Below are 25,761 nucleotides of genomic sequence, written 5' to 3' on the forward strand. Positions count from 1 at the left end.
CGGCTCCATTAACCCGCTGGCTGCCGTGTCGTAGTTGCTTAGGTCTTATATTTTCCTCTTTTTGGGTGTCTTGTGTGCGTGTGCTGATATCGGTCGTTTTACATGCTTGGCGTTTGGCGGAGTTGGGAGAGACGAGGTTCACCCATCCATAGGCCCCTTTAGGTAGCATTCTCTATTGAGATTATGTTTGTAATGTCTTTATCTATACGTGCATCTCATGGTTGGCCGGTCCTCGACGTTGTGGTGTTCGGCTTAGGGGCCCGATGTTCCTGGCCATACCAGCTGCTAGGGCGGGCTTGCACCTAGGACGGGAGGGAAAAAGGGGGCACAAAAAACAATGGGGGCGAAAAAAGCATTGCGTCTACCTTTCAGTGACTCAGTCGTTTTTAATTTCCTTGTCGTTTCAAGTTGTCGGTTTGTTGTTTGTTATCACACAAACACCACAGCCGAGCGAGGATGAGCCTTCAAGGTTCCTGACGAAGGGGACACGTTTTGGTATTTGCACATGCAAACACGCAACAACCTGCGATGTTGGTGATAAGAGTTTTAAATTATTCTAGTTGCTAGACCTTGGTCTTGAATACGAAGTTGACACGTTTCTTCCTGTTGGTCGTGTGTCGCTTGAGCTAGTGAGTCACTTTCGTTTTACGTACAATCTTGACTATGGAGGTGACGTGACGTTTGGAGGTTACCTTATGTTGCTGAGACGCGACGGCGAGAATGCAAGCTGCGCCAACCTAGGAAGGAAGCAAGCTTAAATACCTGCCGACAGAACCTTTTGTCCTCAGGAAGCAAATAAGGAAAGAAGCAGAAAAGGGATAAATCACCTCAGTACATGTGTACCGTCCTGTATCACTAGTACGCTCCCTTGACACTGGCGCAACCCACCCCAAGGCTCACCAGACAGATTCTTGGCAGCGGGCCCCAATCCATTGCCCACCACTAAACTGTCACCTTGGCCTTGCATCGCCATCTTACCAGAGACAACCTACCTTACATTTGCGGACGGCTTCGCAAAGATTCGAATCCACCTGCATTCGTTAGGAGCGATACTATATTCTTTGTCTTTATTTCTCTCTTTTGCCGGCATCTTTTTGCTTCCTTCTTTCCCAAGGCTCACACGTCCCAATGCTCACCTAGACGTTGCCATTGTTCCTCGGCCCGCATTCATAGCGCTCGGATTGGACGATAGCAAGAATTATGGATGATGTCAACCGCCGCAGCAATGGAGGCGTGAAAGCCAGGAGCCAGAAACTGAACATTACAGTTTTCTCTGGAGGTACGTACATACCCCCATAACCCACAACACGTAACACATACATTATGTGTGCGTGTTATCCCATTGGTCAATTGGCTAAACTTAGACGGCCAACTCTCAACCGCCCCAGGCACTGCTGCAAATAGCCTCGTCGACGTCTTCAACAGGATCATCGAGAGAAAGAACCGCGAGCTCCACTATGTCATACCTATCAGTGACAATGGGGGAAGCAGTTCCGAGCTGATCAGATTCGTCGGCGGCCCTAGTAAGTCTCACCCAGCAAGCACTCGCTATAAACCACAACACCAACAGAGACTAACATAATGGAATCACCACAGGCGTGGGAGACATCCGCAGTAAGGGCATTCTATCTTGATCGTGTCTTGTCGAGTGCATAGTCCCTGTTCTAACGCAGTTTTCCCCCACTATTCAAGGCCGTCTTGTCAGACTGATCCCCAACTGCGAGGGCGACGAGGAGATGAAGGCGCTCAAGGTGCTCTTCGAACACCGCCTCAACTCCGACGCCGCCAAAGCTCGCGAAGAGTGGTCGGAAATCGTCGAGGGCCGGAACCTGCTATGGGGCTTTATCTCTAGCCCTAAGCGCGAGCTGATCCGGTCCTTCCTCAACACGCTGAACCTCGAACTCGTCAAGCGGGTCAGGCCGGGTTCTGTCTTCAACTTTGCTAACGCCAGTATTGGCAACATGTTCTTGACTGGGTAAGACATCTTGGCTCTCACTATGACTTGATAAGGCTTGGGTCTGTCTAGGATTTCTGTCTAGCTAATTACCTGCCTTCGCGCCCCAAAAGCGCTCGCATCTTCTCGGGATCGTTCGAGTCTGCTATCTACCTGCTCTCCATCGTCTGCGCCATGCCGTCGTCTGTGAACGTCCTACCCGCCATAAACTCAAATCATACACACCACATCTCTGCTGGGTTGGCCGACGGCACACAGATCACGGGCCAGGTCATGATCTCGCACCCGTCAGCCCCGACGGCGCTCCCGGACGAGACGCTGGTGGCTCCGGCACTGACTGCGGAAGATCACGACAGGATAGAGGATGCCAGCCTGCCGGGAAGCTTGCCAGTCCTACGGCGGCAGCACATCACCTTCAGCAAGCAGGATGAGGAGGAACTGCCCGCGCGCATCCAGCGCCTGTGGTACATTAACCAGTACGGCCATGAAATATGGCCCGTCGCCAACCCAAAGGTGCTCGATGCGCTGCAGGCGTCGTCGGTCATCGTCTACTGCATAGGCAGCCTGTACACGAGCATCGTCCCGAGCCTGGTGCTGCGGGGCGTCGGCGAGCGCATCGCCGTCACGGCAACAACGCCCTGCCACAAGATCCTGCTCCTCAACAGCCGGCTGGACCGCGAGACAGGGCCCGTCGGGACGGACCCCATGACGGCGCGCGACTTTGTGGTCGCCATTGCGCGCGCCGCTGCCGAGAGCTGGACGCTGCCCGAGGCCCTCCGGCGGCAGGGCGGGCTCGACGCCCTGTTGAGCACCTATGTCAGTCACCTCGTCTACCCGGCCGGCCTCGACGAGGCCAGGACATCGGGCGCGCCCCACGTCGACGTCGCCGAGCTGCAGCGGCTGGGCGTCGTGTGCGTCAAGGTCGCGGCCAGGACCGTACTGCTGCAGGACAAGACGCCCATGCTGAGATACGACGAGGGTGCCCTGGGCGAGGCGCTCGAGGCCATCATTGACTCGTGAGGAGCGGAAATCCGGAGAGCGGGAGAAAAGGGGGGTTGAGGGGCTTAGCAGAGCACATAGCCTTTTTCTGGGTAGTTTGATCAGCGCTGCACTTTCTTGACCGGAGCTTTTTTTCTTTTATTTTCCTCTTCTACAAATAGAAAGAATTTGGGCCGAGAGCCTGTACTCCTCCTGTAGAGCGTTTTTTTCTTTTTCTATTCTGTTTGCTATCATTACTTTTCCTCCCCTTGGTTTTGCCGCCTCGTTTCGCTTCTAAAAATATGAGCGGTGTAGGATACCTATCTTAGGCACGGATAGGTAGATATCGAAGGCAAATTAGATAGGTTTATAAGTAGTCAGAGGAAAGAAAAAAACCAAGGCGGTGCAAGCATCCGCAAAACTCTATTCACCATCAGATGACTGGTCAGCCCTTGCGCAGGATGACGAAATCGAAGACGGATGCCAAGCGTACATACAGGAGGACCTGGGCAGCAGAGACAAAAATAAGCCTCAGCTCTCCTGTAATAAAAAAAAGAGCGAAGGCGAAAAAGGGAATTTTGTTAGGCATACAGGCCTAGACCTCCGTAGACAGACCTATGTAAGATAGTGCATGTTTAGTATGTCATCGCCTCATCAGTTCGTAAGGCTTTGGTGCTGGGAAAAAAGAAGGTACTGTGCATACATTCCTGAGGTCTCTGTACTGTAGGTATGTAGCCTTGGGAGTTAGCATCTCGGCATCAGTCTACCCAGGTCGGCAGGCAGGCACCCTATTTACACTATAAGTGGCAGCAGTGGTTTTTTGCTCCTTTCTCAAGTCAAGGAGGTAACCAGTTTTCAACGTTGATAACAGTTCTTAAACGCCAAAGAGGGAGAGGGGGGGCACAACGTGATGATGCGGTGATGCATCATGGTTTCAATGGACAACCTACCTGCCTGATCTAACCTCCTTTTTGCGGGAAAGGTTGGGTTGTGAAAAACGAAACCTATGTGAGGTGAGGTAGGTACGGATACACACACATATGTAATTCTCTCCAAACCAGCCCTACGGCACCCCTCCTCCTCCTCCTTTAGCGGGAAGGTAGCAGCAGCCTTTTAAATGCGAGGACAGGACCAACGAACACCCTTTTTATTTTTATTTAAATACGGTTTTCAAAGTGTTAATTGGGCGTGGGCGGGTGGCGGCAGCAACAGGATATACCTAGACGCCACCTTTCGGTTCGCGAGACGGCAAGCGGCAGGTCAAGGTCGCAGTTTTACGGATAGAGGTATATGTGTTTGTGTTTTGTGCAAAGGAGGGGGTGGGGTGGTATTCAATCCCTCCCTTGGCGCCCGAGAGACGTGCGCGAGAGTAGAGGAGCAAGACAGAGACACAAGAGACCTGCATCCGCCCCGCCGCCCGCCTGCACGTCGCTGCGGAGAAGGGCAAAAAGCAAGCTTCCCCTTCCCAGGTCGGGATGCGGTGATAATAAATAAATAATAATGAGGCGGCGAAATCGGAAAGGATCGGTTGGGGTTTAGATCCTAGGGACTATCTGCACGTATACGTCCCACCTCATATACATATCGCCCGTCGGCAGGAAATGGGTGCTACCAAATGCTGTTCAAGGGTTGCCAATTGCAAGATCCCGACAGACTGACCGACCGCTCCCATATAGGGCTATGATGTTCCGGACCTACCTACCTGAACTTACCTATAGGTGCAGTGCACTACTTACCGGGACGGGATGGCGATATGGCCTGGCGGGCAGGCCAAGGTAGGACCCTCCCCCCCAGCTCTCCCTCCCTCCAGCCGTCCAACCAGTCCTGTGGGCTCTCTCGTTGCCGCGCGCCGCCCTTTTTTTGCCTCCGATGATTCCCGACAGGAAGCGTGACCGTCATGCAATATCAGAGTGCTTTGCTGCACGCAGACCACTCCCACCGCTGCTGCTGGCCCTCCTCTTCTGTGCCACATTGCGTATGCTCTCTGCTGATTAGTAAATAAGCACGCTCACTATACCGACTGTCTGGCGATCGTGGCCGCCAGGAGGGGCAAGGCCAGACAGTGTTTTATCTAGGGTAAGGTACCGGGCGCGTGCCCTGACGTCGCTCTCTTTGGTTCTGTTCCAGGGTTGAGAGAATGGATGATTAATGGCAAGGTCAGCCGGGCGTGGACCGGGACTGCTAGTTAATAAAGAGAAGAGCAGATCGATCGTATATGTGGTGTGGTGTGTGGTGTGGTGTAAGTGCGTAAATGTTTTGGAAATGCGAGGCGTGCGTGTGCGTGCGCATGCGTTAGGTTGCCTGCCTGCCTGTGTGCGTGCGTGTCAGTGGTTGCACGCAGCCATTCGTTGCAGGCACGGGCGAGAACAAAAAAGCAACAATGGAACCTACTCCGAACCCAAGCCGAGGTTATGTCCGCAGGCCTGCAGCAAGGGGTGGAAGGCAGAAGCGGTCTATTCTAGGGGTCACAGCCAGCTAGCTTCACACACAAAGAAACGAGCAACGAGCGACGAACGACGAACGACGGACGACGAACGACGAACGACGAGCTGGGACAGGAAGAAAACCCCACACCACCAACTCTCAGCCTCTCCACGCCAGTCGTCCCAGTTCCAGCGTGACGGGAGGGGAACAGGGAAATACAGCGAACGCGGTCCGCAGCACATAGCACTGCACGTACGTGGTGTAAAATATGTGAGCCATAACGACGTCGGCCTTTGGACCATCGACGTAATGCTGCCACCTCCCCTCACCTGGGCACCTGGGCGTTGATTGCTTGAATTGCATCTGGGCTGCTGATCAATGCAGCACAGAAGCGGGGAGCTGGACAGGGAACCAAGAGGTGATCCCAAGGATGCGACGGCTTGCTAAGGTTGGCGGCTCCACGTGAGGGGTCAGCTTGCTCTCATGACACTAACAGCCGTCTTGTACCTTCCTCTGCCATACCCCACTCTCCACTCCCCGCGGCGCAGTGGGGCCAACCACGGCCATTTCCACGCTATGATGGGTCGGAGACTCGGGCTCAAAATATGCGGACGCAGACGCAGTGGTCATGTTCGCGTTCTGCCTTTCCGGCGCGCCTGGTGCGCTGAAAAAAAGGCAAACCAAGACCAAGTGGCACTTCTACCGTTCTACGGTCTACCTAGGCGAAATCTTGGGCATGACTAGCCGCCTGAAACTGGCAGTTACCTCGGTCCCAGAGAGGCAATTAAACTCTATAGAAGTCTCTAGGCACCTTAGCTTCCGTGCACATCAATGTAAACCGTGGAGACAGTTCGCCCCGCGAAAGTGTCAAGAACCTTCGACAAAGTTCCAGGCTGGTGCCGGCCCCCCTTGTCTCCCAAGGCTGACGAGTGACGATATTCTCGGGCACACGTGTGCACTAGAGTGCCTAGCACATCAACTCGCCCCAGCCAGGCAAACAAAGAGAGGCGGTTGGTTGGGAGAGGCCGACTTGGAAATCAGAACATTGGAAGCCACGCCGCCTCGCCTAATCAGACAGGACAAGGTATCTGGCCAAGCTCCGGCACTCAAGGACTCAGGACTCAGGACTGCATACGTAGACTGAAGGCCTCGCCCAGCAGGTACCGAGCCCGTGTTAGACAGGTGGGCACCTCTGGTCCCACCTCGAGCCTGGTCCTTCACCAGGTCCACAAGCCCCCCGCGGGTACTGCGTCCCATCGCCTGTTAGCGCAAATTCGCCCCAGCTCACCTCTTTTGCCTCCAGCGTTGCATGGGAATTGCGCGAGCAGTGGTCAGCCTGGAGCATCGCCTTATCACGTTTAAGTACACCATACATCCTAACCTTGGTCCGGCCGCCTGTCCCGTGCGGCGTTGAGCATTGAGCACCGGCTGCCACCTTCGAGGTCCGTTTGGCTTTGGCCGCTGCCTCCCCTCTCCTGCTCTCCTCATTACCGCAGGCTCCTGCCAACCCGATTTCTCCTCCCACCACACCAAACACCTCATCAATCCTCCGTCGACTTCGACTCTCGACGCTCGGCGCCCGCAATCCAACAAACTCAATACCAGCATTCTATTGCGGCACTGTCTCCCATAACCCTCGCCTACTGCTTTTGCTGCTAGGTGCTAAGGCCCATCGAGGGAGGCATCATACCTCTCTGCTTTGGGAGCTAAAATCGGATTTCTTAGCCAACAGCGTCTGTGAGTGCCCGTCAGCTGAAACGCCGCAGCACCTCTCTACCTAAACCTACCTATCTTACCTTGCCGCCCGTCCTCCACTCTCCCTTCTCTACCCCTCAATCCGCCAGCTGACCGCCAACACATAAACCTACACTTCGCCCACCATCGATCACTAACCGCTTTGCTTTATCTCTTGCCAGCTACCGATTTATTATCATCCACAATGGCGTCCTCGTCGACGTCGCCCGACACCTTGGTCACCCTCAAGGTGAACATAGACGGCAATAGCCGCCGCTTCAAGCTTCCGCTTCGCGATCTTGGAATCAATGTCCTTGAGAACAAGGTACGTCAATCGCGCCTGTAGTTTTTGATGTCTGGACGCTTGGGAAACACCCGTCCCCCGAGCCATGTAACCGTGTGCCCAGTACTCGAGGTTGACACGGCCTTTTCCAATTAGCTGCGGGGCCTTCTCTCAATCTCCCCCGATGCCGAGGCTGTTTTCGAGCGCTATTCGGACTCGGCCGGATCTTACGTTGTCCTCGATCAGCTCAATACTGCTGTCTATAAGCAGCTCTACCGTGCTGCCAAGGCGAAGCAGAAGTTGAAGCTCCGCGTCACCGTCAAGGAGGTCATCGCAGAGGAAGAGGAGAAGACCGGCCCCAAGCCCGCATCAGTCGAGGACGAGGCTGAAGAGGTGGTGACACCCTTGATCGATTCGTCGGTCGACGCCCCCAATGATGCCGAATCGCCCGTGGCGTCTCCCTCATCATCCACTTTGGCCCAGGAGCCTCGATGCGGGCGGGAGCTACCCGACCCTTGGGCTGCTTTGGACCCATCCGAACAACAGCAATTTGAAGAGCACAAGTCGAAGGCAATGAAGCGACTCCACAACATTATGGGCGGCATCGATGTTATCCCGCAAGAAATCGAGGATCTCAAGGCGCTCCACGAGATTGTCGCTAAGAATCAGATTAGCCTGCGTGAAGCTCTGAAGGAGTCGCTTCGCTCCATTCCGTTGAACCCTGTGGCTCCGGAAGTGGCCGCCGCCCCTGTATCGGCTGCTGCCAGCACCATTCATCGCTCAAACTACGCCGTGTGCTGCAACACGTGCGAGCGGACTATCCCCGATGTTCACTATCATTGCTCGACTTGTGATGATGGCGACTTTGATCTTTGCCAAGAGTGCGTCGGCCTGGGTGTCACGTGCCACGGCAATGATCACTGGTTGATCAAGAGGTTCGTCAAGAATGGCGCAGTTATCAACAGCACTACCGAGCGTATTGCTCCAAAGTCGAGGGCGGCGAAGCCACCTGTTACTGGCGGCGACGCCACTCACGCCCCGGCTGCGGCCGCATCGGAGAGGATCATTCCCATCTTCAACGACTTCCTCTACTCCAGCATCCGCACCTGCAACTGCTGCGTGCAGGAACTGCCCGAAGTTGAGTTTGTTCATTGCACTTCGTGCGAGGACTACGACCTCTGCCGAGCTTGCTTTGCCAAGAACCGCCACGGCCATCACCCCAAGCACGGCTTTGTGCCCGCCGTCGAGGGAACCCGTTTGGAGCAGGACGTGTCTCGCCGTCTCGCACCCGGCCGCAGCCAGCCGCACAATGCATTCTGCGACGGATGCGATGCGGCCATCAAGGGCATCCGCCACAAGTGCCTGGACTGCCCTGACTGGGATTACTGTGCCAGCTGTGTGGTTAACGCTTCGTTCATCCACCCCGGCCATCGCTTTGTGCCTATCTACGAACCGCTCGAGACTAGCGACGGCACTCGGGCGCGCGCCTTCTGCCGCGCCACGCACCCTGGCATTTGCTGCGACGGCCCGCTGTGCGCCACCCAACGGAGCGGCGGCACCTACATTGTGGGCGACCGCTACAAGTGTGCAGTCTGCCACGACACCGATTTCTGCGCCAACTGTGAGGCGAGCCCGGCTAACACGCACAACCGGACCCACCCCCTTATCAAGTTCAAGACCCCTGTCCGCCACGTCAGCGTCACCACTACCGGCGAGAATGAGAATGGCCGCCAGATGCCGGCTATGGGCGACCGCGTGCCACCTCAGTCGGCTGGTACCAGTTCCCGATCGACCGAGACCACTAGCCCCAGCATGCTTGCAACCAACGTCTTGACCGTCGTCGATGTCAAGCCGTCCGAGCCAACCGCACCTGTTGAGGCCGAGAAAGAACTCGACGAAGAGGTGCCTGAAGTGCCTGAAGAGGAGCCTGTCGTTATCGAAGAACCTGTTGCCGTCTTTGTGCACGACACTATTGCTGATGGTACTGTTTTCGGACCCGACCATGTTTTCGAGCAGACATGGGTTCTCCGCAACGAGGGTAATGTTCAATGGCCGGCCGGCTGCTCTGTCAAGTATGTCGGTGGTGACTGGATGGGTCATATGAACCCTACCCGCCCAGCTGCGACCGAGGACCTCGAGTCGTCTTCCGAATCTAGCATCTGCTACCATACCATCCTCCCTGGTGAGACGTTCCCCTTCTCGGTTCTGTTGAGGACCCCTCAACGCAACGGAAGGTTCGTCTCGAACTGGCGCCTCTCCACCAAGGACGGCCTCAAGTTCGGCCACCGCCTGTGGTGCGACGTTGTTGTTGAGCGTAAAATTCCGGTTGTCGAGGCCGAGAAGGAAGTTGAGAAGGAGGAGACCAACGACGATCTCCCTGACCTTGTACCAGCCGATGAGGAAGTTCCTGTTCTAGAAGAATCCTCAGCTCAAGAAGTCCTCGGCCACCAAGTTGAGCCCGTTCAAGAAGTCGAGACTATCGAGGATGAGGCTAAGCAGGCCGACCCGGCTACTGCCCTTGAGCCAAGCCGGTTCACATTCTTTAAGCTCGATGCCGAGTCCCCGGTGTCTACTGTCCACGAGGACGCCACATCAGAGTCTTCTCCCCACGAGGAAGACTACGAGGATTGCGACGACGAGTGGGAACAGGATGCCTCCGACGAGGGCTTCTTGACTGACGAGGAGTACGACATCCTTGACGCCTCCGACGAGGAGTATCTCGACGAGCAGCACAAACGGCTCCTTAAGAAATAAGGAGGCTCAGCAACCTTAGGGCACCAACGCGCCGGGCGCGTGCCTTTGATCGGCCTTGTTTAACTCTCTTACGCGGCAAATATCATGGACACAGGAGCACCGGATCAGTCGGGCTGGTATTTCGGAACAATCGGTCACCCTTTCTATATTCTTCCCCTTTTATGTTTTGAAATGATGTAACTTTCTCTTACTGGGAATTCCTTCTCGTCTTCCTACTCTCCTTACCGCTTTTCGAGAAGTCGGACCGAGCAGTTAGTATACTTCTCTCGGTGACTCTACATGCACACAGGCGGTGGGTTTGACACATCTCAACGTAAAACCTGTGCGATATCTTTCTGCTATGTAACTCCAATGTGGCCGGAAGATCATTGCCCGCCAATCATAGTGGTTGACGCTTTCTTTTTCCCATCTCACTATTATTCCTGCACTTCCCGCAACTCCGGCCTGCCTATGTATTGCCCAGATTGAGTCTAGCTAGGTCTTAGGTTAGGGATATGAGTTTGGACAGATACGTGCTCGTGTGGTTATTGATCTGTGAGAGTGATGCTTGTAGCTTTGCGGTCTGTATGGAGCACTTGTGTATTTGTTAGTCGGTATTTATTTGTTCGTCAAATCTCTTAAAAAGAGACATCGCAATTTTGTTGGTGCTAATATTGTTGAGATTTATGTGTCATTTGTTGACCTTGATGTCTGGCCTGTTGTTCCTTTTTGGATGATGTCTATGTTTCGCAGGTGACATGTCATGTCTCTTTGAATTCCTGCTTCATGTGGTAAATAACCGAGTAATGTCATTAAGTCGGCGACATGCATATCTCAATAAGTATGGGTGTCTGTAGGCTTGATCATAACGGCTAGTTTTAGTTTCAAGAGGAACCAAGAGGAGACCTAGAGCTTGGAGGAGCAGATTCCGAAGAGTTTGTGTATGTGGCAGTGATCAACATGCAAACGACGGAGCATGTCAGAAAGCGAGGAGAGACCCAACCCAAGCATTGTGAATCGTGCGTGCGTGTTCAACCGGTGTAGAGACAGGACAGCAGCTTAACGATTCGTGTTTTCATGAAAGGCTGAACAGCTAAATGGGGTCAGAGAGCACAAGGCATGTGAATCGTCGTCTGGCGTTGAGGATTCTGTAAAACACCTTCTGGAACTAAGAAACAACCACGCGAGACTATATTCAGCTTGCCTGGAACGACTCGTCAAAGAAACGTGGTGTCCGAGCAGCGCAAAGCACAAGGCCAGACCGCTGCTCCTGCTGCTGCGAGAAACATATGCGCAAGGGTATCAACGCCCGCCCCTCTCGTACTCAAACGTGGTCTTCTTTCCTTCGCTCTTGACCGGCGCGCCAGTAAGCCTGGCGACGCTGATGTCGGTCGCGTAGGCGATTGCCTTCTTCGGCTTGCTGTAGGCCCTCGCCTCACCCTCCTTGGCAGGTGCTCCCTCAGCCCCCTCTGCAGTGCTGGGGTTCTTTGACCCGCCCTTCTTGAAGCGCTTGGTGTAGCGCAGCTGGTCGTCCTCGGCCAGCTCGATCTTGAGGTTTCGGCCCTGGAGCTGGTTCACCCACCACTTGCGTGTCTTTACCCTCACGGGCTCCGCGGCTTGTTTCGCGGCTGGCTTTTTGGTCTTTTTGGCGCTCTCGCCCTCCTCGGCATCACTGTCGTCTACTTCGTCATTTCCGTCCGCCTCATCGTCGTCCATAAAGTCTTCTAACGTTTCAATGGTCTCGCGTATCTTGACAAAGCCCTTGACTGCCCACCCGGCCGCTTCAGCCTCCTCGAAGTTCACCCAGCCGTAGCCCTTGCACTTGCCTGTGTCCTCGAACGTGGCAACCTTGATCCAGCGGATCTTGCCGCACTTGTCAAAGTGCGCACGCAGGTCGTCCTCGGTCACGGTGAAGGCCAGGTTTCCGACAAAGACCTTGGTGCGCATGTTCTTTTTCTTGACCGGTGCCGCAGCTCCGTCCTTGCCGTCCTCGTCGGCGGGTTCCTCCTTCTTCGGCCGCCCATCGAAGCTCTTGTTGTCCTTAATCAGGACCTTGCGCCGGTTCCACTCGGTTTCCGAGAGCGCAATGGCTGCCACGTTGGCCTCGAGAGTCGCAAAGTCGACGTATGCGAAGCCTCGGTTTTCTGACGGCGTGTCCTTGTCTCTCTTGGGGTCGCCCGCTGCCGGCTTGACAGTGGGCAGGTGCACGCGGGTAATGTCCTCGTCATTAATGACGCCCCCAGAGTTGTCGACCAGCCATTTCCTCAAATCCCCCCTGGTGACGGTGAATCGCAGGTTACCAATCCAGACGCCATAGGGTGAGCGCTCTTTCTTCTTTTTGGCATCTTCGACCGTCCCAGCGGCAGCCTTGTCGTTATCGTCATCGCTCTCTTCGTCACTAGAGTGCGCTTTAACGGGCAAGGGCTTGCCCTTCTTGAGCAGGCGGCGGGCCTTCTTGGATGGCGGCTCGGGGAGAGTGAGGTCGACGGCGATCTCGTCGATGGTTGACTTGCGCTTCTTGGACGGTGATGTTGCCGTCTGGTGCTGCTCTTGAGGAAACTCGGGCGCCGGAGACGACGAGTCGATAGATTTTGCCCCCATTTTTCGTTGCTTTGCTGTAAGTTTGGGTTGGTTGTTATTTGCGGAATCACAGCAGCTTTCGACGGGCGTCCGGCGGCAGTCCGAGACTCCAAACTCCATTGGGAGACTGCACAAACTTTTCTCTACCCTGGAAAATTTACTTGGCGATAAGCGATAAGCTTGAAAAGCCATGCCGCCCATATTCAGCTCAATTCTCAATGTGGGGCGGGAACAGCTTCTCCACACCGCGCATCTTAGGACAGTTCATTAAGTCGGGGCGGGCAAAACCTATCTCCTGCTCAGAGTCTGGCTCGGTGCTACGCTGATAATCATAATTAGCTGGGACGTCTATTTAGTATTGTCCTATCCTAGCCTTGTGCACCTGGGAGTGATGCGCAACTGTCTCTTCCTTTTTAAACCCAATACATGTTCCGTGTTGTATGCGATGGATCCCCTCCCCGCCTTCCTTCTAACGGAGGGGTAACGCTAGTATGACGAGAGGATTAGTGAAGTAAGGTAGGCACTTGTGAGTATTTAGACTCAAGATTCAATCTCGGGCGAAAGTGTGGGCTAATTGGAGCGATTTAGACAGTACGTTGCACAGCTGCACGACTTGCTATTGGAAATTCCGGTAAAGAACGGGACGGATGGGCGCTGGGCGGGGAGCGGGGGGAAAGCGGCCATTTTGCGAGGCCAGGCTGGGATGGCATTTTGGGTCGTCCGAGCCAATCGCTACCGGCGAACGGTGCCTGAGGTGAAGGAGGGAAGCCCCCGGACCGATCATTGCTCGCCACGCAGCCCGGCCTGGCACGCCTGGCAATAGCGGGAACCAAAGGCGGTTCTTGGGATGGTGATTTGGCTGGGCAGTCACTTCGAAATTACCGATTGCGACTCTCACTGGCAGGCAGGCCGGGCAATCACAACAGGCTAGGCATAGATAATGAATCCCAGGAATCGGCCATAGGTCAGCTTTCATTTGTTGTCGTTGACAGCTGCCCAGGCGATGGAAAGGTGGGTGGGAGGGATGGGGCAATTGACTGGAGGTTTAGTTGTCACGCCCCTCCAGAGCCCAGATGGAGCCTCTAAACTGCTGAACAAAGTAACTTCTTGGGGCCTGAGCCTCACGTGCTTTGTACGACCAGGGTCGCTTCTTCTGGGCGGGCTGTCTTTGTGCCGGGGCCCAGTGGCGCCTGAATTTATGCCTTGATCCCTTGACCGCTCTTGTTCACCAGAAAAAAAGAACCGAACACTTGCACTTCTTTCGTGATGTGTGGCAGCCGCCTGACAACCACCAGGCCCAAGCCCAAGCCCAAGCCGCTTACTGCACAGCTGTGTAGCTTGCAGCTGGCCCGTCGACCACACCACTAAAGCGGTAACGCTCTTCTCCACTAGAACCGAAATCTTTGTCGGGCTAGAGTACGCAGCAAACCGCCGGCGAGAATCCTCGGCGCCCCCACTTTAGCAGGTTGTTGTCGCCCGCTGCACTGGCACACCCAAACCCTGACCACCCATCACATCCTGACTGGTCCGACATCAAACCGGGGTCGCCTTGGATGCTGCTTCGTGCCTTTGGCCGCACCTCCTCATTTTTCCCATCCATCTCCACAACTGCGCCTCTCACCTTCCTCTTTACCATTTCTGCCTCTGTTCCCGACACCACCTGATCGCTGAGCTGCAACCCCATCCATCGCCGTGACACTACTCGGACAGCCGCCGTCACCGTCCAGAATGAACGTCCTTCTGCCTCCTCAACCTCCGCTTTTTCCTCATCAACACGAAGCCGCCCGGCTCTCGCCGCCTCGGTCCAGTAGGTTCCCCTCGCTCCTACTTTGACGTGCACCACCTATCTTGTCGGGATGCAAACGAGGTCGCGCGAGTAATGGAAATGCGTCATTCTTGGTTCATTATGCAGGAAAACTTACCGAGTACATGTGCTAACCAACTCCCGTTTAAGTGTCGCCATACAGCGTGGCATCCAAGAAGCGGAAAGCCGACGATGATGTCGACGAAATGTCGGTGTCGCCCCAGAGCTCACCCGCCATCTCGTCGAGGCAACTTGCGAGGCCCTCCAAGAAGGCTCGCGCTGGGAATGACATGACCGGGCGCCCGGTTTCCCTCCCGCGATTACTGGAGACGTTCGACATAACGCAATTGAGAACAGTGCTCCAGACCATCTGCGAGCGGTATCCGGATATCGGTCACGAAGTTGTGACGCAGACGCCGCGGCCTTCGGTCGCTTCTGCGCTCGAGGTTCTGGGCGACTACCGGCAGAAGCTACAGGACGCTGTCCCCTTTGGATCATCGAGCTCCAACTACACATATTTCCGGGTCAAGCAACCGCTCGTCGCCCTTGTCGAGGCCATCGCCGACTTCACACCGCAATATCTCCCGCCTACCGAGCAACAAGCAAACCTCTCATTACAATACCTGGACGGCGCGACAAAGATCATTCATGAATTGCCGGACTGGGAAGGCCCGGACCAGCGCATCCACAAGGACAACGCATACGATGAAATCTCCCGGGCGTGGGCACTGGTGATTACAGAATCTTCCAAGAGAGGAGGTGGCTTCTTATTGCACACCGGCGGCTGGGACCAGAGCCTGGCAAAACACAATCAACAATCAGGAGGACGCTTACAACAAGCGATGAACGTCATAGCCGAACTGGGCTGGATGGGCGGCAACCCAAATTCTCATTCCTCTGCATCTTCAGACCCCAATTCGATTCTGAACCAACTCATGAACGGCACATACGGCTCACCAGTCCGAGTTGGTCCATGGTAGACTTGGATAGACATGTGGCAATATCGGGTCCGGGCTTCGACCCGAGAGGTGGGCACGGACATGACAAACAGCATGACGATTTTCCCTTTATCAAGCATCGGGCGGCTGGCATAGACCTTGAGATTCGGCGAAATGTTCAACGGCGTTCATGTTTTCTGACATCCCCCATTTTCCAGAGCTTCCGAGTCACGGAGAGCACTCTCACTCGCTCAAGGCGCTCGGGGCGCCTGTTTTCGACAGTGTTTGCTTACGCGGCCTTTGAGGGGCACCCCCTCTCATTCCGGCAACCGTACGTTTGTTGAAAGCGAATGCAGCTTTGTGGTGTGTATTGTCTCGGAACTCTTTACCTGGGAGGCTTTTTCATGGAAACAATTTCTTTCGTTTTTAGTATTCAGGCACACAACTGGGCTTTCTGTTTTCTTCTTCTTTACATTTAGAGCGCCACTGGAGTAGGATGGGTGCTTGGGGCTGGCTTCTTCCGACATTCTGTTCCAGTTGATCGGGAGGGGGAGGGAGCCAGCCGGAGCCATAGGTAGCGCAGTCACGCGGTGTAGTTGGGCGGTTTGTCCAACAAACCAACCAGAAATCCGCACCGGCTGAGAAGTGCCAGGGTATTTACTATAAAGTGTTTCATGACAATCCTTCCTCGAGACGATCAAGGTCACTGCGTCGTTGTGTGAACATGGTTCCCAAGCTCTCTGGACAAGCACATGGTCGAAGCTCTGGTTCAGACGCAAAGCTAAGGCTACGTTTTATGCCCCTGATCGCCGGCAACCGAACAGGCCTCTGTTCTATGTCATGAACGGATCGACCTATCCGCCATGGCTTCGGTTCTCAGGAGAAACATTTGAACTGCATTTACCCGGTTTTTCACATTAGCTTTGGTGGCAAGCTGTTCCATGTTTTTTGCCACTGCGAGACTCTAATCTATAGCTTGAACCATTCGTCATGTTGAATCCCGCATGCTGGCGCAGTGCACGGGTGACTTGCGATCACAATTGCCCCAAACAAAACTCGGATTCAACCACGGGAATAGTCAAAGGACTGCACATGAAGCAGTGCCACTGCCACTTTACGCGGTTACACAAACGCAATTTAATTACGAGGCATGTCCACGTGGGATTTATTTATCTTGTACAACACAGGGAGCCGTTGGTTAGGCCGCGATGGTCTCTGGGTAGGTGGAGAATCTACTATGCAGGTAAGGTAGATCCATCGTGCTACACACACAACACCACGAGTCGATGAAAACAAGCCAAGAATTGCTCGTCTAGATCTTGAGTAGATTTGGCGAAATCGACTATTTCTGCATAGCAACTTGTTTGACGTCCATTTCAGCTTCAGTTCTGCATTTCATTATGAACCAGCCTTGGTGGGGTGAGTACGTACCGCCCAAGAGGTCCTGGATGGCGGGGAAACGCGAAATGGGCTAGTAGCGGCAGGCAGCAGCTGGCATGGCCCCACGTGACAGCCTGTGCGAGACGTGTTGCTAGGTTGGTCGCGGTTGCCAGTGCCGCGCAGCACCGCACCGTGAAGCAGCACGCTGCCATCATCTTGTGCTCATTTCCAACGAACCTGGCCCGCCCAACACCCGGATTCTCCGACCCTCAGTAATTGGCATTTACATTTTACAATTCAAATGATAGAAGGGTGGTCTTGAATCCGTCAAGATGCCTGCGTACGTTTTTAGCCCTCGTGTTTGCCGTCGTCGCGCGTCTCTCTGGATGTGCCGACTCAAGCCAACGCCCCGCCCGTGCCAATGCCCATGGTGACCAAGCTGACCATCAATGTGTCGTTCTAGCCCCGGCGACCAGCACAGCGTGATTGCCAACCCCTTCCAGGAGCAAACAAACCGTGTGTCTCAATACACGGCGCAAGAGATTGCGACTCTCCAGAGCAGACTCCAGAAGCAACTGGGCCCCGAGTACATCTCGTCGCGGCAAGGCCCATCAGGCCAAAAGGTGCACTACATCACTGCCGAAAAGTGCATTGCCCTCGCCAATGAAGTCTTTGGGTTCAACGGCTGGTCCTCCAGCATCCAGAACATCCAGGTCGACTTTGTCGACGAGCACGAGCAGACATTTAAAATCAGCCTGGGCCTGTCGGTGGTGGTCCGCGTCACGCTGCGCGATGGCACCTACCACGAAGACGTTGGCTATGGCCACATCGAAAACTGCAAGGGCAAGGCGGCCGCCTTTGAGAAGGCCAAGAAAGAGGGTACCACGGACGCGCTCAAGCGTGCCCTGCGCAACTTTGGCAACGTGCTAGGCAACTGCATCTACGACAAGGCCTACCTGGCCAAAGTCACCAAGATGAAGGTCGATCCCACTAAGTTTGATACCGACCGCCTGCATCGCCATTCAGACTTCGCTATCAAGAGTGCTCCGCCTGCCAAGGTTGAAAACGTCGCCAAGCCCAACAACAGTGCCGTTCCACCGCCACCGCCACCACCACCACAATGTAAGCTGATGAGCTGGCTGGAGATCTTTCACGGCAAAATCATAGACTAACCGTGACATAGTAATCTCGGCTGATTCATTCGAGGACTTGCTTGGAGGTATGTCTTGCCCAAGTCGGGCCGTTGGAGGCTTGCTGATGTTTTGATCGTAGAGTTCGATGAAGCCGACTTCAACATCGCCGAGGAAGGCCATCCTGATGAAGTTGTGTTGACCAACTCCAATCAAGGAAATTCAAACTCAAACCAGGCCATTCCTGGCAACAGATCTATAGCCCACGCAGCGAACAATAACAATGCGTCTATGCAGCCCCCGTCCCGGGCCTTGACCAGGTCAACCTCGGCAGGGAACCCTCCTTCGCGATATCAGCCTCACACGCCCAACCCTAACCAGCAATCACCTCAGCCTAACAATTTCAGGTCTTTCAATGCCGCGCAAAACAATGTACCCCAAGGCGGTGCTCCACGGCCTCAGCAGCCTCAGCAGTTCAATCAGAACAGGCCCCAGCCACCTGTACTACAACAGCAGCATGGCAACCACCAGAATGCTCAAGCGCAAATGACACCGCCTCCGCAACCCGGAGGCCAAAACGGTGGGACTGCTGCACCGCCGGGCGAAGCCGTGGGCTTCTTTTCCGCGCGGGCAGTGAAGGAGCTTCCTGAGGATACGCTCAACGGCGGACAAGTTGCCCCAAAAGCTGGGCAGGTCTTTAACCCCCACGCCGAGAGTCCCTCGATCCGCAAGACGCCCGGCATCGACCATACCAAGTCAAAGCCACTATCCAGGACGGGACAACATGTTCCTCCGTCGGTAAGTGCTGTAGAGGGCGCCAGTGCCGGCTCACCTGGTGTGGGAATTGCAATAGCAGGAGGTAGTGCGCCACCTCTAACGCGATCCGGCCCGCCAATGGCCAGAGGCAACGTAATCAACCCGCAGTTCGACCACGCCAGGCGAATTGGAGCGCCGGGCGCGGCTAGCCCCCTCTCGAACCGCGGCCAGTACCGTCCGCCAACTATGAAGCGTCCAGCAGTGCCCGTGGGAGCAGGATCGGGCGCTGCAGGGGATCTTGGCTTGGGATCAGGCGTGGCGGCTGCCGGCGGAGCAAGACCGCCGTTATCGGATATCTCGAATAATCCACCGTTAGCCAGTGCTGAAGGAGGCAAGGTGGGAAACCCGGAGCCAGATTCTAAAAGGCAGAGGATATCTTGATCGTGCCAGATCTATATCTGGGACTTGGGAGGCTGCGTGGCGTGCGTAAAGGGTGGCCCTGCCCCGGTGAGAGGGTTTTGGCACTGTTCGGGTCGGCAATGACTGGAGTGCAGGGAGACAGACAGGCGCTATCAGGGGAGCTTATTCTTATATATATCACTTTATTCTAGAAGCTTTTTCTTCTCGGGAGCTTGTTGCTTTGTTAGATTGATACTTTTCAGATTTGCTAGACAGCTGCAACTGTCCGCCCCCGGCCATTGCGATAGACTGTTATTGTCGCTAGTTGCTATATTCATTGGCCAAGAGGGTACGGTGCCGGCTTGTTTCATCCTTTCTCGTGTTAAGGGTGTGTTCTTTTTTTTTCTTACTTTCTTTATTTATGCGATTTGAAGGCTACTTGTCTCAGTGTTGGCGAAACTATGAAATAACGAGAGGGGGGATATGACTCTGCTTGTTGTAACGACGATGCGTTCCTGTAATAGAAATGCCTTAGCCACTAATGGCGATAACGGTTTTGCCAGAGATAAAGCGAGATGGATGATGAGGCGTGTTGAAGGGGGATATGGGTGTTGATATCGTGTCGCTACCTGTTGATGAAGCGACGCGACGCTTTGACTTGGTAGACAACATGAGCAATACCATGACAGTTTTGGGGATAATATACCTTTCCTTAATTAGTGCTTGGTATAGATCTCACTGTCGAAGTCCCCCCTGAAGTAAAGAAAATAAATGCAAAAAGGGGGACTTTAAGTAGTGACATGGGAGAATGCTAGCCATGGATTTGTTGTGTTGTCGACGTCGAGCTTCAACAGCCGAGCTGACAGAGGAACGAGGCGCGAGAAGGCTAAGGGAGGATTCGGCTGGGAGGAGCCCGCTTGTCTCCTTGTCTCCTTGTCTCCATATCTATTTGTCTGCTTGAAGCTGTGCGATATGCGAGCTGATGTCCTAGCTAATGACTGTAAAACTAGGCCTCGTCCTCTGCGCCGGTGAAAAACGAGGTATTGCTAGGTAGGTAATTAACTGGTTCTAGGTAATCACGCGAGCTAGAACAATTCGGGCCCGCTGCCCAGGTAATTCAAGGACATGAGACGACACCTAGAGTGGAAAATAGCAGGGAGAAGTTACCTAATTCTCTTTATTATTTGTCTGTCTGTCGTTCTTGATCAGGTAATGTAATTACGTAAGCTACTTTTGACCAGGTGTTGGTTAGAATAAGAAAATACCAGCGGTAATTAGCAGAAAACCCCCAGCTAGATTTTACATGGGACAGTGTGCTGAGGTGAGACAGCGGGTGTGCTGCCTGTCTCATGAGATAGACTAGTCTTCTTGTTTTGAGACTGGTTGAACGACGTACTTACTTCTCGAGACTACCTAATTAGGAGGTCGCGAGCTGGGTAAGACAGTCACCTAAACAAGCTGCAGTGTTTATGTTGTAGACATTGGCCAATTGCCTTGGCTTCTATTGTGGCCCTGGAAGGAATTGGTTATTGGATCGATATGGTCAGAGGCCAATTTGCCTCCGGGCCAACGATGTAGCTCAATATGACCTCTGCGGTCAGGTCCAAAGGTCCACCCCAATAGCTTTCTGATCAAATATGATTATGGGAGCCTAATAGTGTCCCTGGATTGCTCTGTATTTCTGTCTTGCCCGTGAGAAGCCTGTTCGATACGCCTTCCTCCGATGACAGAAGGGAAGCCAAGAGAATGAAAAAAAACATGGGTTCTGGGTTCTGTGCCGAGGTTCTGAAGAACGTCGGCGGATATCCCTTTGCACGTTGCAATGCAATGGCCCTGCTGAGTCTAGAGATGCCGGTGGGTCTCGCTTCCTTGCGTTGTTTCCTTCTCAGCTACGAGTTCGGTATTTCGTTTGGCTTTAAACACAACTTTACAGGCTTGGATTACACGCGGTTTTGAATTGTCACATAATGTACGCCATACTGATAATCGTTAATTGAACCTCACCCTGACTGAAAAGTAGTACAATACAACCGGCTTCCCACCTGCTATTGTTTGTTAGCCGTTACTGCACAAACGATATGGTCTTACAATTCGGCATCGTTCAGAGGTGCTCGCTTATGCCAGCCGTCTTAATGTAGCCTCAATTAATCAGACAGCCCAACAATACTTAGGCCCACGTGAAGATTCGTCTAATAAGATGCTGGAATTCTGAATCATATCAAAGATAGCGAGCAATAGGAGTAGATGAAGGCGTGGGCGCCGAGCAGTGACTATGGCCTCCAAATTCAAGTCCTACCGCAACGGTCGGGAGCAGTCAAACAAGACCAGTCAGCCAAACGAATAAGCAGTGCCAGTGGGGCAAGGTCAGCAAGGCAGAAATTCAAAATACTTCAATACCAAAATTTCTATTTCAGATTGAGGACTGAAGGACTGGACAGACCTGGCAGCTGGGTCACAGTCTTGCCCATATTCTGTTTTCAAAGGTGAGCCTCAGCCTTGCGCGCACTTTGATAAATCGCAGTGGGAACGAATTGCTTGGCAGAGCCAGATTACCATCTCGTGCATGCTGATTGGCCCGTCCCCCTGGCCTGACGGACTAAGTGAATCGCCCACAAGACCCGCCAGAGCGGATGCTCAATCCAAGACCTCGGAATACTTTGGACAAAACTCGAATTTCAAATCCGTATCACGAAAACATGCTTGTTGGATTTCCGCTTGTAGAAACAGCGATGCCCCGGACCTTAGGACTGTGCGAAGGGCCTGCCTGACACCTTTGACACATTTGCAGGACGTGTTACGGAATACACAACGCCATTACCATTACCGTTACCGCTCGCCCGGCGTCACTGGTTCCCCGGATTTTCACAGGAGGGTCCGTAAATCGGACACTAACGAGGCGGACCCCTGGCGCATGGCGCGACCGCACCTCGCTCAGTATATTTTTTGCTCGTCCAGCGCCCCGCCAGCGCCCCCTAACCCCCATTCGCCGTGTCTCGGTGATCGCAACCATGAGGTCAATTGAGCTTGCTGGCCGGTCGGGCGTCGCCCTGAAGGTATTTAACAACCAGCCCCCCCTCGCTCGGCTATAATAATACGGTAGTAACTAACTCAAATTGGCGTGGCGGGCAGGGGGCGCTCCAAGCCCAGCGGCTTCGGTCTGTCGCACAAACACGAACTCGACTTTTCTCCTCTGTCGGGGCGGCCTCCCTCACGCCAACCTACGAGAAGCTCTACCAAAAGTACTCCGAGGTCCGCCGCGTGTTGGGGACCCAGCGTCTGACGCTGGCCGAGAAGATCCTCTACAGTCATCTCAACAATGTCGAGGAGTCGCTCCTGACCAACACCAACGGCGGCCGCGATGTCCGCGGCAAGGCCAACCTCAAGCTCAACCCCGACCGTGTCAACATGCAGGATGCCTCGGCCCAGATGGCCCTCTTGCAGTTCATGTCCTGCAGCCTGCCCCAGACGGCCATCCCCGCCAGCATCCACTGTGACCATTTGATCGTCGGCGAGCGCGGTGCCGATGACGATCTATCGACTGGCATCAAGACAAACCAGGAGGTCTTTGACTTCCTCGAGTCGGCCGCCCGCAAATACGGCATAGACTTCTGGCCCCCCGGTGCTGGCATCATCCACCAGACCGTGCTCGAGAACTATGCTGTGCCCGGCCTGATGATGCTGGGCACCGACAGCCACTCGCCCAACGCCGGAGGCCTGAGCACCATAACCATTGGCGTCGGTGGCGCCGATGCCGTCGAGGCCCTAGTAGGCGCCCCCTGGGAGCTCAAGGCCCCGCGCATCCTCGGCGTGCGCCTGACGGGCAAGCTCAGCGACTGGGTGTCCCCCAAGGACATGATCCTCCACCTTGCCGGCTTGCTCACCGTCCGTGGCGGCACCGGCTACGTTGTTGAGTATTTCGGCCCCGGAGTGGACTCGCTGAGCTGTACCGGAATGTCGACGGCTTGCAACATGGGGTAATTTCATTTCTCACCTTTTCCTTTCGCCTTTCGTCATTTCCTCTCGAGACAGGCTTACTGATAGTGTCACCCAGTGCCGAGATTGGAGCAACCACATCCATCTTCCCCTTTACCGAGGCTTCGAGCCGCTATCTCAAGTCTACCCGGCGAGAGCAGGCCAGCAGAGACGCCGCGCTACTACAGAGCTTCCCGGGCGCCGGTGCCTCTGAGGATGCCCACTTCAGGTTTAAAGCCGACGAGGGCGCACAGTATGACGAGCTCATCGAGATCAACCTCTCGGATCTAGAGCCACATATCAACGGCCCTTTCACGCCTGACCTGTCAACCCCCCTCTCCAAGTTTAAGGAGACGGTGATGGAGCAAAACTGGCCCGAGAAGCTCTCGGCTGGCCTCATTGGGAGCTGCACCAACAGCTCGTATGAGGACATGACGCGTGTTGAGAGCATCGTCAAGGAGGCCGAGAAGGCGGGTCTGAAGCCGGCTGCTGACTTTTACATTACGCCTGGCAGTGAGCAGATCCGCGCCACCCTGGAAAGAGACGGCACCCTCGAGACATTTACCGATGCCGGCGGCATTGTCCTGTCCAACGCGTGCGGGCCGTGCATTGGGCAGTGGAAGCGCCAGGACGGAGTGGAACAGGGCACGCTGAATGCCATTTTCACCTCGTACAACAGAAACTTCCGCGGTCGCAACGACGGCAACCCGGAAACCATGAACTTTTTGGCGTCTCCTGAGATCGTGACTGCCATGGCCTTCGCGGGGTCGACGACCTTCAACCCCATGACGGATAGCCTCACGACGCCTGACGGGAAGGAGTTCCGCTTCCCTGCGCCTCACGGTCTCGAGGGGCCCGAGACTCCTTTCGAGTTTGGAAAGGATGCTCTCAAGGCTCAATCCCAGTCCCCAGACCCTAACGTCGAAGTTGCCATCTCACCATCCTCTAAGCGTCTTGCCCTGCTGGAGCCCTTCGACGCCTTCCCGTCGTCGGATCTATCGGGACTGCGGGTGCTTGTCAAGATCACGGGCAAGTGCACCACCGACACCATCTCGGCGGCTGGCCCCTGGCTCAAGTACAAGGGCCACCTGCCCAACATCAGCGCCAACACTCTCAATACGGCCGTCAACGCGGAAACGGGCGAGGTCAACGCGGCGTACGACCTTGATGGCAACAAGCACACAATCCCAGAGCTAGCGCGCAAGTGGAAGGAGGCGAGCCAGCCGTGGCTCGTCGTGGCCGAGCACAACTACGGAGAGGGCTCGGCGCGCGAGCACGCGGCGCTGCAGCCGCGGTACCTCGGGGCGCGCTTAATTGTGTGCAAGAGCTTTGCGCGCATCCACGAGACAAACCTCAAGAAGCAGGGCGTCGTGCCGCTGACCCTAGCCGACGAGGCCGACTACGACCGCATCAACGCCGGTGACGAGGTGGCGACGGTCGGCCTCTACGACATGCTGCGCAACGGCGGTCAGGGCGATGTCAGCCTGCGCGTCACCAAGAAGGGCTCGGGCGAGCAGTTCCTGGTGCCGACCAAGCACGCCGTCAGCAAGGACCACGCCGACTTCATCCTCGCCGGCAGCGCCCTAAACCTGCTCTCCAAGGGGCTTTAGGGGGCGTGAGTGGAAATTATACAATGCAATGAAGTTGGAAGTGGCAAATCATACAATGGAACGGATAGTTTGGGCGTACCAAAAAGTTTTTGTCGCGTTTGTTTTGATAGATTCGAGTTGTGTTTTCACTGTTCACCTGTCTCACCTGACCTGTCTGTGCCAGCGAGCATAGTTGCCACTTCCATTGGGGGTTTCCCCTCTAGGATAAGAAAGAAAAATGTATATAGATGGATGGACATATACTGTGTGTGTGTGAGTGAGTGTCGTATAGATAAGTAAATAAAATCTTTAAGAAATATACCCTGTACCTGTATACCCTGTATAGTCCGAGGTATTATTGACATTAAGTTGAGAGTTGAGAACGTGAAAGTCTTTATCAATTGTTCGCGACAATACGGGTTAGGAAAGCGCGCACGAGTTCCCCCTTTCCATTTCCGCCCCCCTTTCACAGCTTATTTACCACCAAATAAGAGACACGAGAAACAAAGATAGAAATGGAGAACTGTAAATTCCAGGGTCGATACTGCGGCTGGGCAGCAGGTAATTATTGGTACGTACGGTATTGAAAGGGGACTCCACTCTGAGCGAAAGAGGGACTGAAACCGGACACTGGGAAATGGGAACGGGAACGGGAACGGGAACGGGAACGGGAACGGGAACGGGAGCGAAACGGCTGCACGCATATAGGGAAGTATTACCTACGTGTCTAAGTAAAAACGGCATGACAATTAGAAGAAAAAATGCAAATAGGGTGATGATATTACGCGTATGTATACTGTGTTACTTGTTTGGGAGTGTTTCGACTAAAGACGAACCGTGATCCTGGCTTCCTATCTTTGGTCTGCTTGACCCTGGCGACTATATCCCGGATGTCAAGCCATACCTGCTAGAGAAAATAAATGAACCAGATTGTATTCTGGGAATATACAATTGAAATTGTGATTGTGGAGAGAGAGCTGGAGTATGCCAGTACGCTTACAATACAACCAGCGAGAGGTTGCAATGTTTTTTTTTTTTTTGCGGTGCGTTACGCTCAGCGTGAGGGATTAGCTTCGGTACCTTACCTAGGTAAATCAACACGAATCT

At 54.4% G+C, this 25,761-nt stretch overlaps 7 protein-coding genes across 7 annotated transcripts; 6 read left to right on the top strand and 1 right to left on the bottom strand.

Moving 5' to 3' along the window:
• Positions 1–729: 729 nt before the first annotated feature.
• Positions 730–3,172, top strand: B0T26DRAFT_116030 (uncharacterized protein). The gene is made up of 5 exons (XM_060433301.1): positions 730–1,279; positions 1,365–1,523; positions 1,597–1,614; positions 1,693–1,975; positions 2,068–3,172. The coding sequence occupies exons 1-5, from the start codon at positions 1,201–1,203 to the stop codon at positions 2,972–2,974; spliced, it is 1,446 nt and encodes a 481-aa protein (XP_060299936.1). The 5' UTR covers positions 730–1,200; the 3' UTR covers positions 2,975–3,172.
• Positions 3,173–4,755: 1,583 nt separating this feature from the next.
• On the top strand, positions 4,756–5,844 carry B0T26DRAFT_116033 (uncharacterized protein). The gene has a single exon (XM_060433302.1). The coding sequence runs from the start codon at positions 5,081–5,083 to the stop codon at positions 5,702–5,704; it is 624 nt and encodes a 207-aa protein (XP_060299937.1). The 5' UTR covers positions 4,756–5,080; the 3' UTR covers positions 5,705–5,844.
• A 1,451-nt stretch (positions 5,845–7,295) lies between these two features.
• B0T26DRAFT_737892 (uncharacterized protein) lies at positions 7,296–10,127 on the top strand (the record flags this gene model as incomplete). Its single annotated transcript, XM_060443522.1, has 4 exons — positions 7,296–7,415; positions 7,530–7,823; positions 8,043–9,687; positions 9,802–10,127. The coding sequence occupies 4 exons, from the start codon at positions 7,296–7,298 to the stop codon at positions 10,125–10,127; spliced, it is 2,385 nt and encodes a 794-aa protein (XP_060299938.1).
• A 1,281-nt stretch (positions 10,128–11,408) lies between these two features.
• Positions 11,409–12,707, bottom strand: B0T26DRAFT_747455 (uncharacterized protein; the record flags this gene model as incomplete). The annotated part of the gene is made up of 1 exon (XM_060444846.1): positions 11,409–12,707. One exon carries the CDS (start codon positions 12,705–12,707, stop codon positions 11,409–11,411), a length of 1,299 nt encoding a protein of 432 aa, XP_060299939.1.
• A 1,759-nt stretch (positions 12,708–14,466) lies between these two features.
• B0T26DRAFT_116398 (Cut8 six-helix bundle-domain-containing protein) lies at positions 14,467–15,944 on the top strand. Its single transcript, XM_060433304.1, has 2 exons — positions 14,467–14,562; positions 14,641–15,944. Coding segments are annotated over exons 1-2 (831 nt in total). The 5' UTR covers positions 14,467–14,561; the 3' UTR covers positions 15,471–15,944.
• Positions 15,945–16,980: 1,036 nt separating this feature from the next.
• Positions 16,981–19,216, top strand: B0T26DRAFT_116313 (uncharacterized protein). The gene is made up of 4 exons (XM_060433303.1): positions 16,981–17,148; positions 17,272–17,930; positions 17,992–18,027; positions 18,081–19,216. Exons 1-4 carry the CDS (start codon positions 17,141–17,143, stop codon positions 19,133–19,135), a joined length of 1,758 nt encoding a protein of 585 aa, XP_060299941.1. The 5' UTR covers positions 16,981–17,140; the 3' UTR covers positions 19,136–19,216.
• Positions 19,217–22,101: 2,885 nt separating this feature from the next.
• B0T26DRAFT_637668 (aconitase family-domain-containing protein) lies at positions 22,102–24,675 on the top strand (the record flags this gene model as incomplete). The annotated part of the gene is made up of 3 exons (XM_060436951.1): positions 22,102–22,146; positions 22,223–23,067; positions 23,145–24,675. The coding sequence occupies 3 exons, from the start codon at positions 22,102–22,104 to the stop codon at positions 24,673–24,675; spliced, it is 2,421 nt and encodes an 806-aa protein (XP_060299942.1).
• Between the last annotated feature and the right edge of the window lie 1,086 nt (positions 24,676–25,761).

Source organism: Lasiosphaeria miniovina (assembly GCF_030549165.1).
Source record: "Lasiosphaeria miniovina strain SMH2392-1A chromosome Unknown B0T26scaffold_2, whole genome shotgun sequence".
NCBI classification, from domain to species: Eukaryota; Fungi; Ascomycota; class Sordariomycetes; order Sordariales; family Lasiosphaeriaceae; genus Lasiosphaeria; species Lasiosphaeria miniovina.

Bases quoted from the DNA above. Each gene is read 5' to 3' on its own strand.
- B0T26DRAFT_116313 (XM_060433303.1), top strand. The intron at 17,931-17,991 runs GTAAGCTGATGA...ACCGTGACATAG, and splicing joins ACCGCCACCACCACCACAAT to TAATCTCGGCTGATTCATTC. The intron at 18,028-18,080 runs GTATGTCTTGCC...TTTTGATCGTAG, and splicing joins ATTCGAGGACTTGCTTGGAG to AGTTCGATGAAGCCGACTTC.
- B0T26DRAFT_116033 (XM_060433302.1), top strand. From the start codon at position 5,081: ATGGCAAGGTCAGCCGGGCGTGGACCGGGACTGCTAGTTAATAAAGAG.
- B0T26DRAFT_116030 (XM_060433301.1), top strand. From the start codon at position 1,201: ATGGATGATGTCAACCGCCGCAGCAATGGAGGCGTGAAAGCCAGGAGC. The intron at 1,280-1,364 runs GTACGTACATAC...GGCTAAACTTAG, and splicing joins CATTACAGTTTTCTCTGGAG to ACGGCCAACTCTCAACCGCC. The intron at 1,976-2,067 runs GTAAGACATCTT...GCGCCCCAAAAG, and splicing joins GGCAACATGTTCTTGACTGG to CGCTCGCATCTTCTCGGGAT.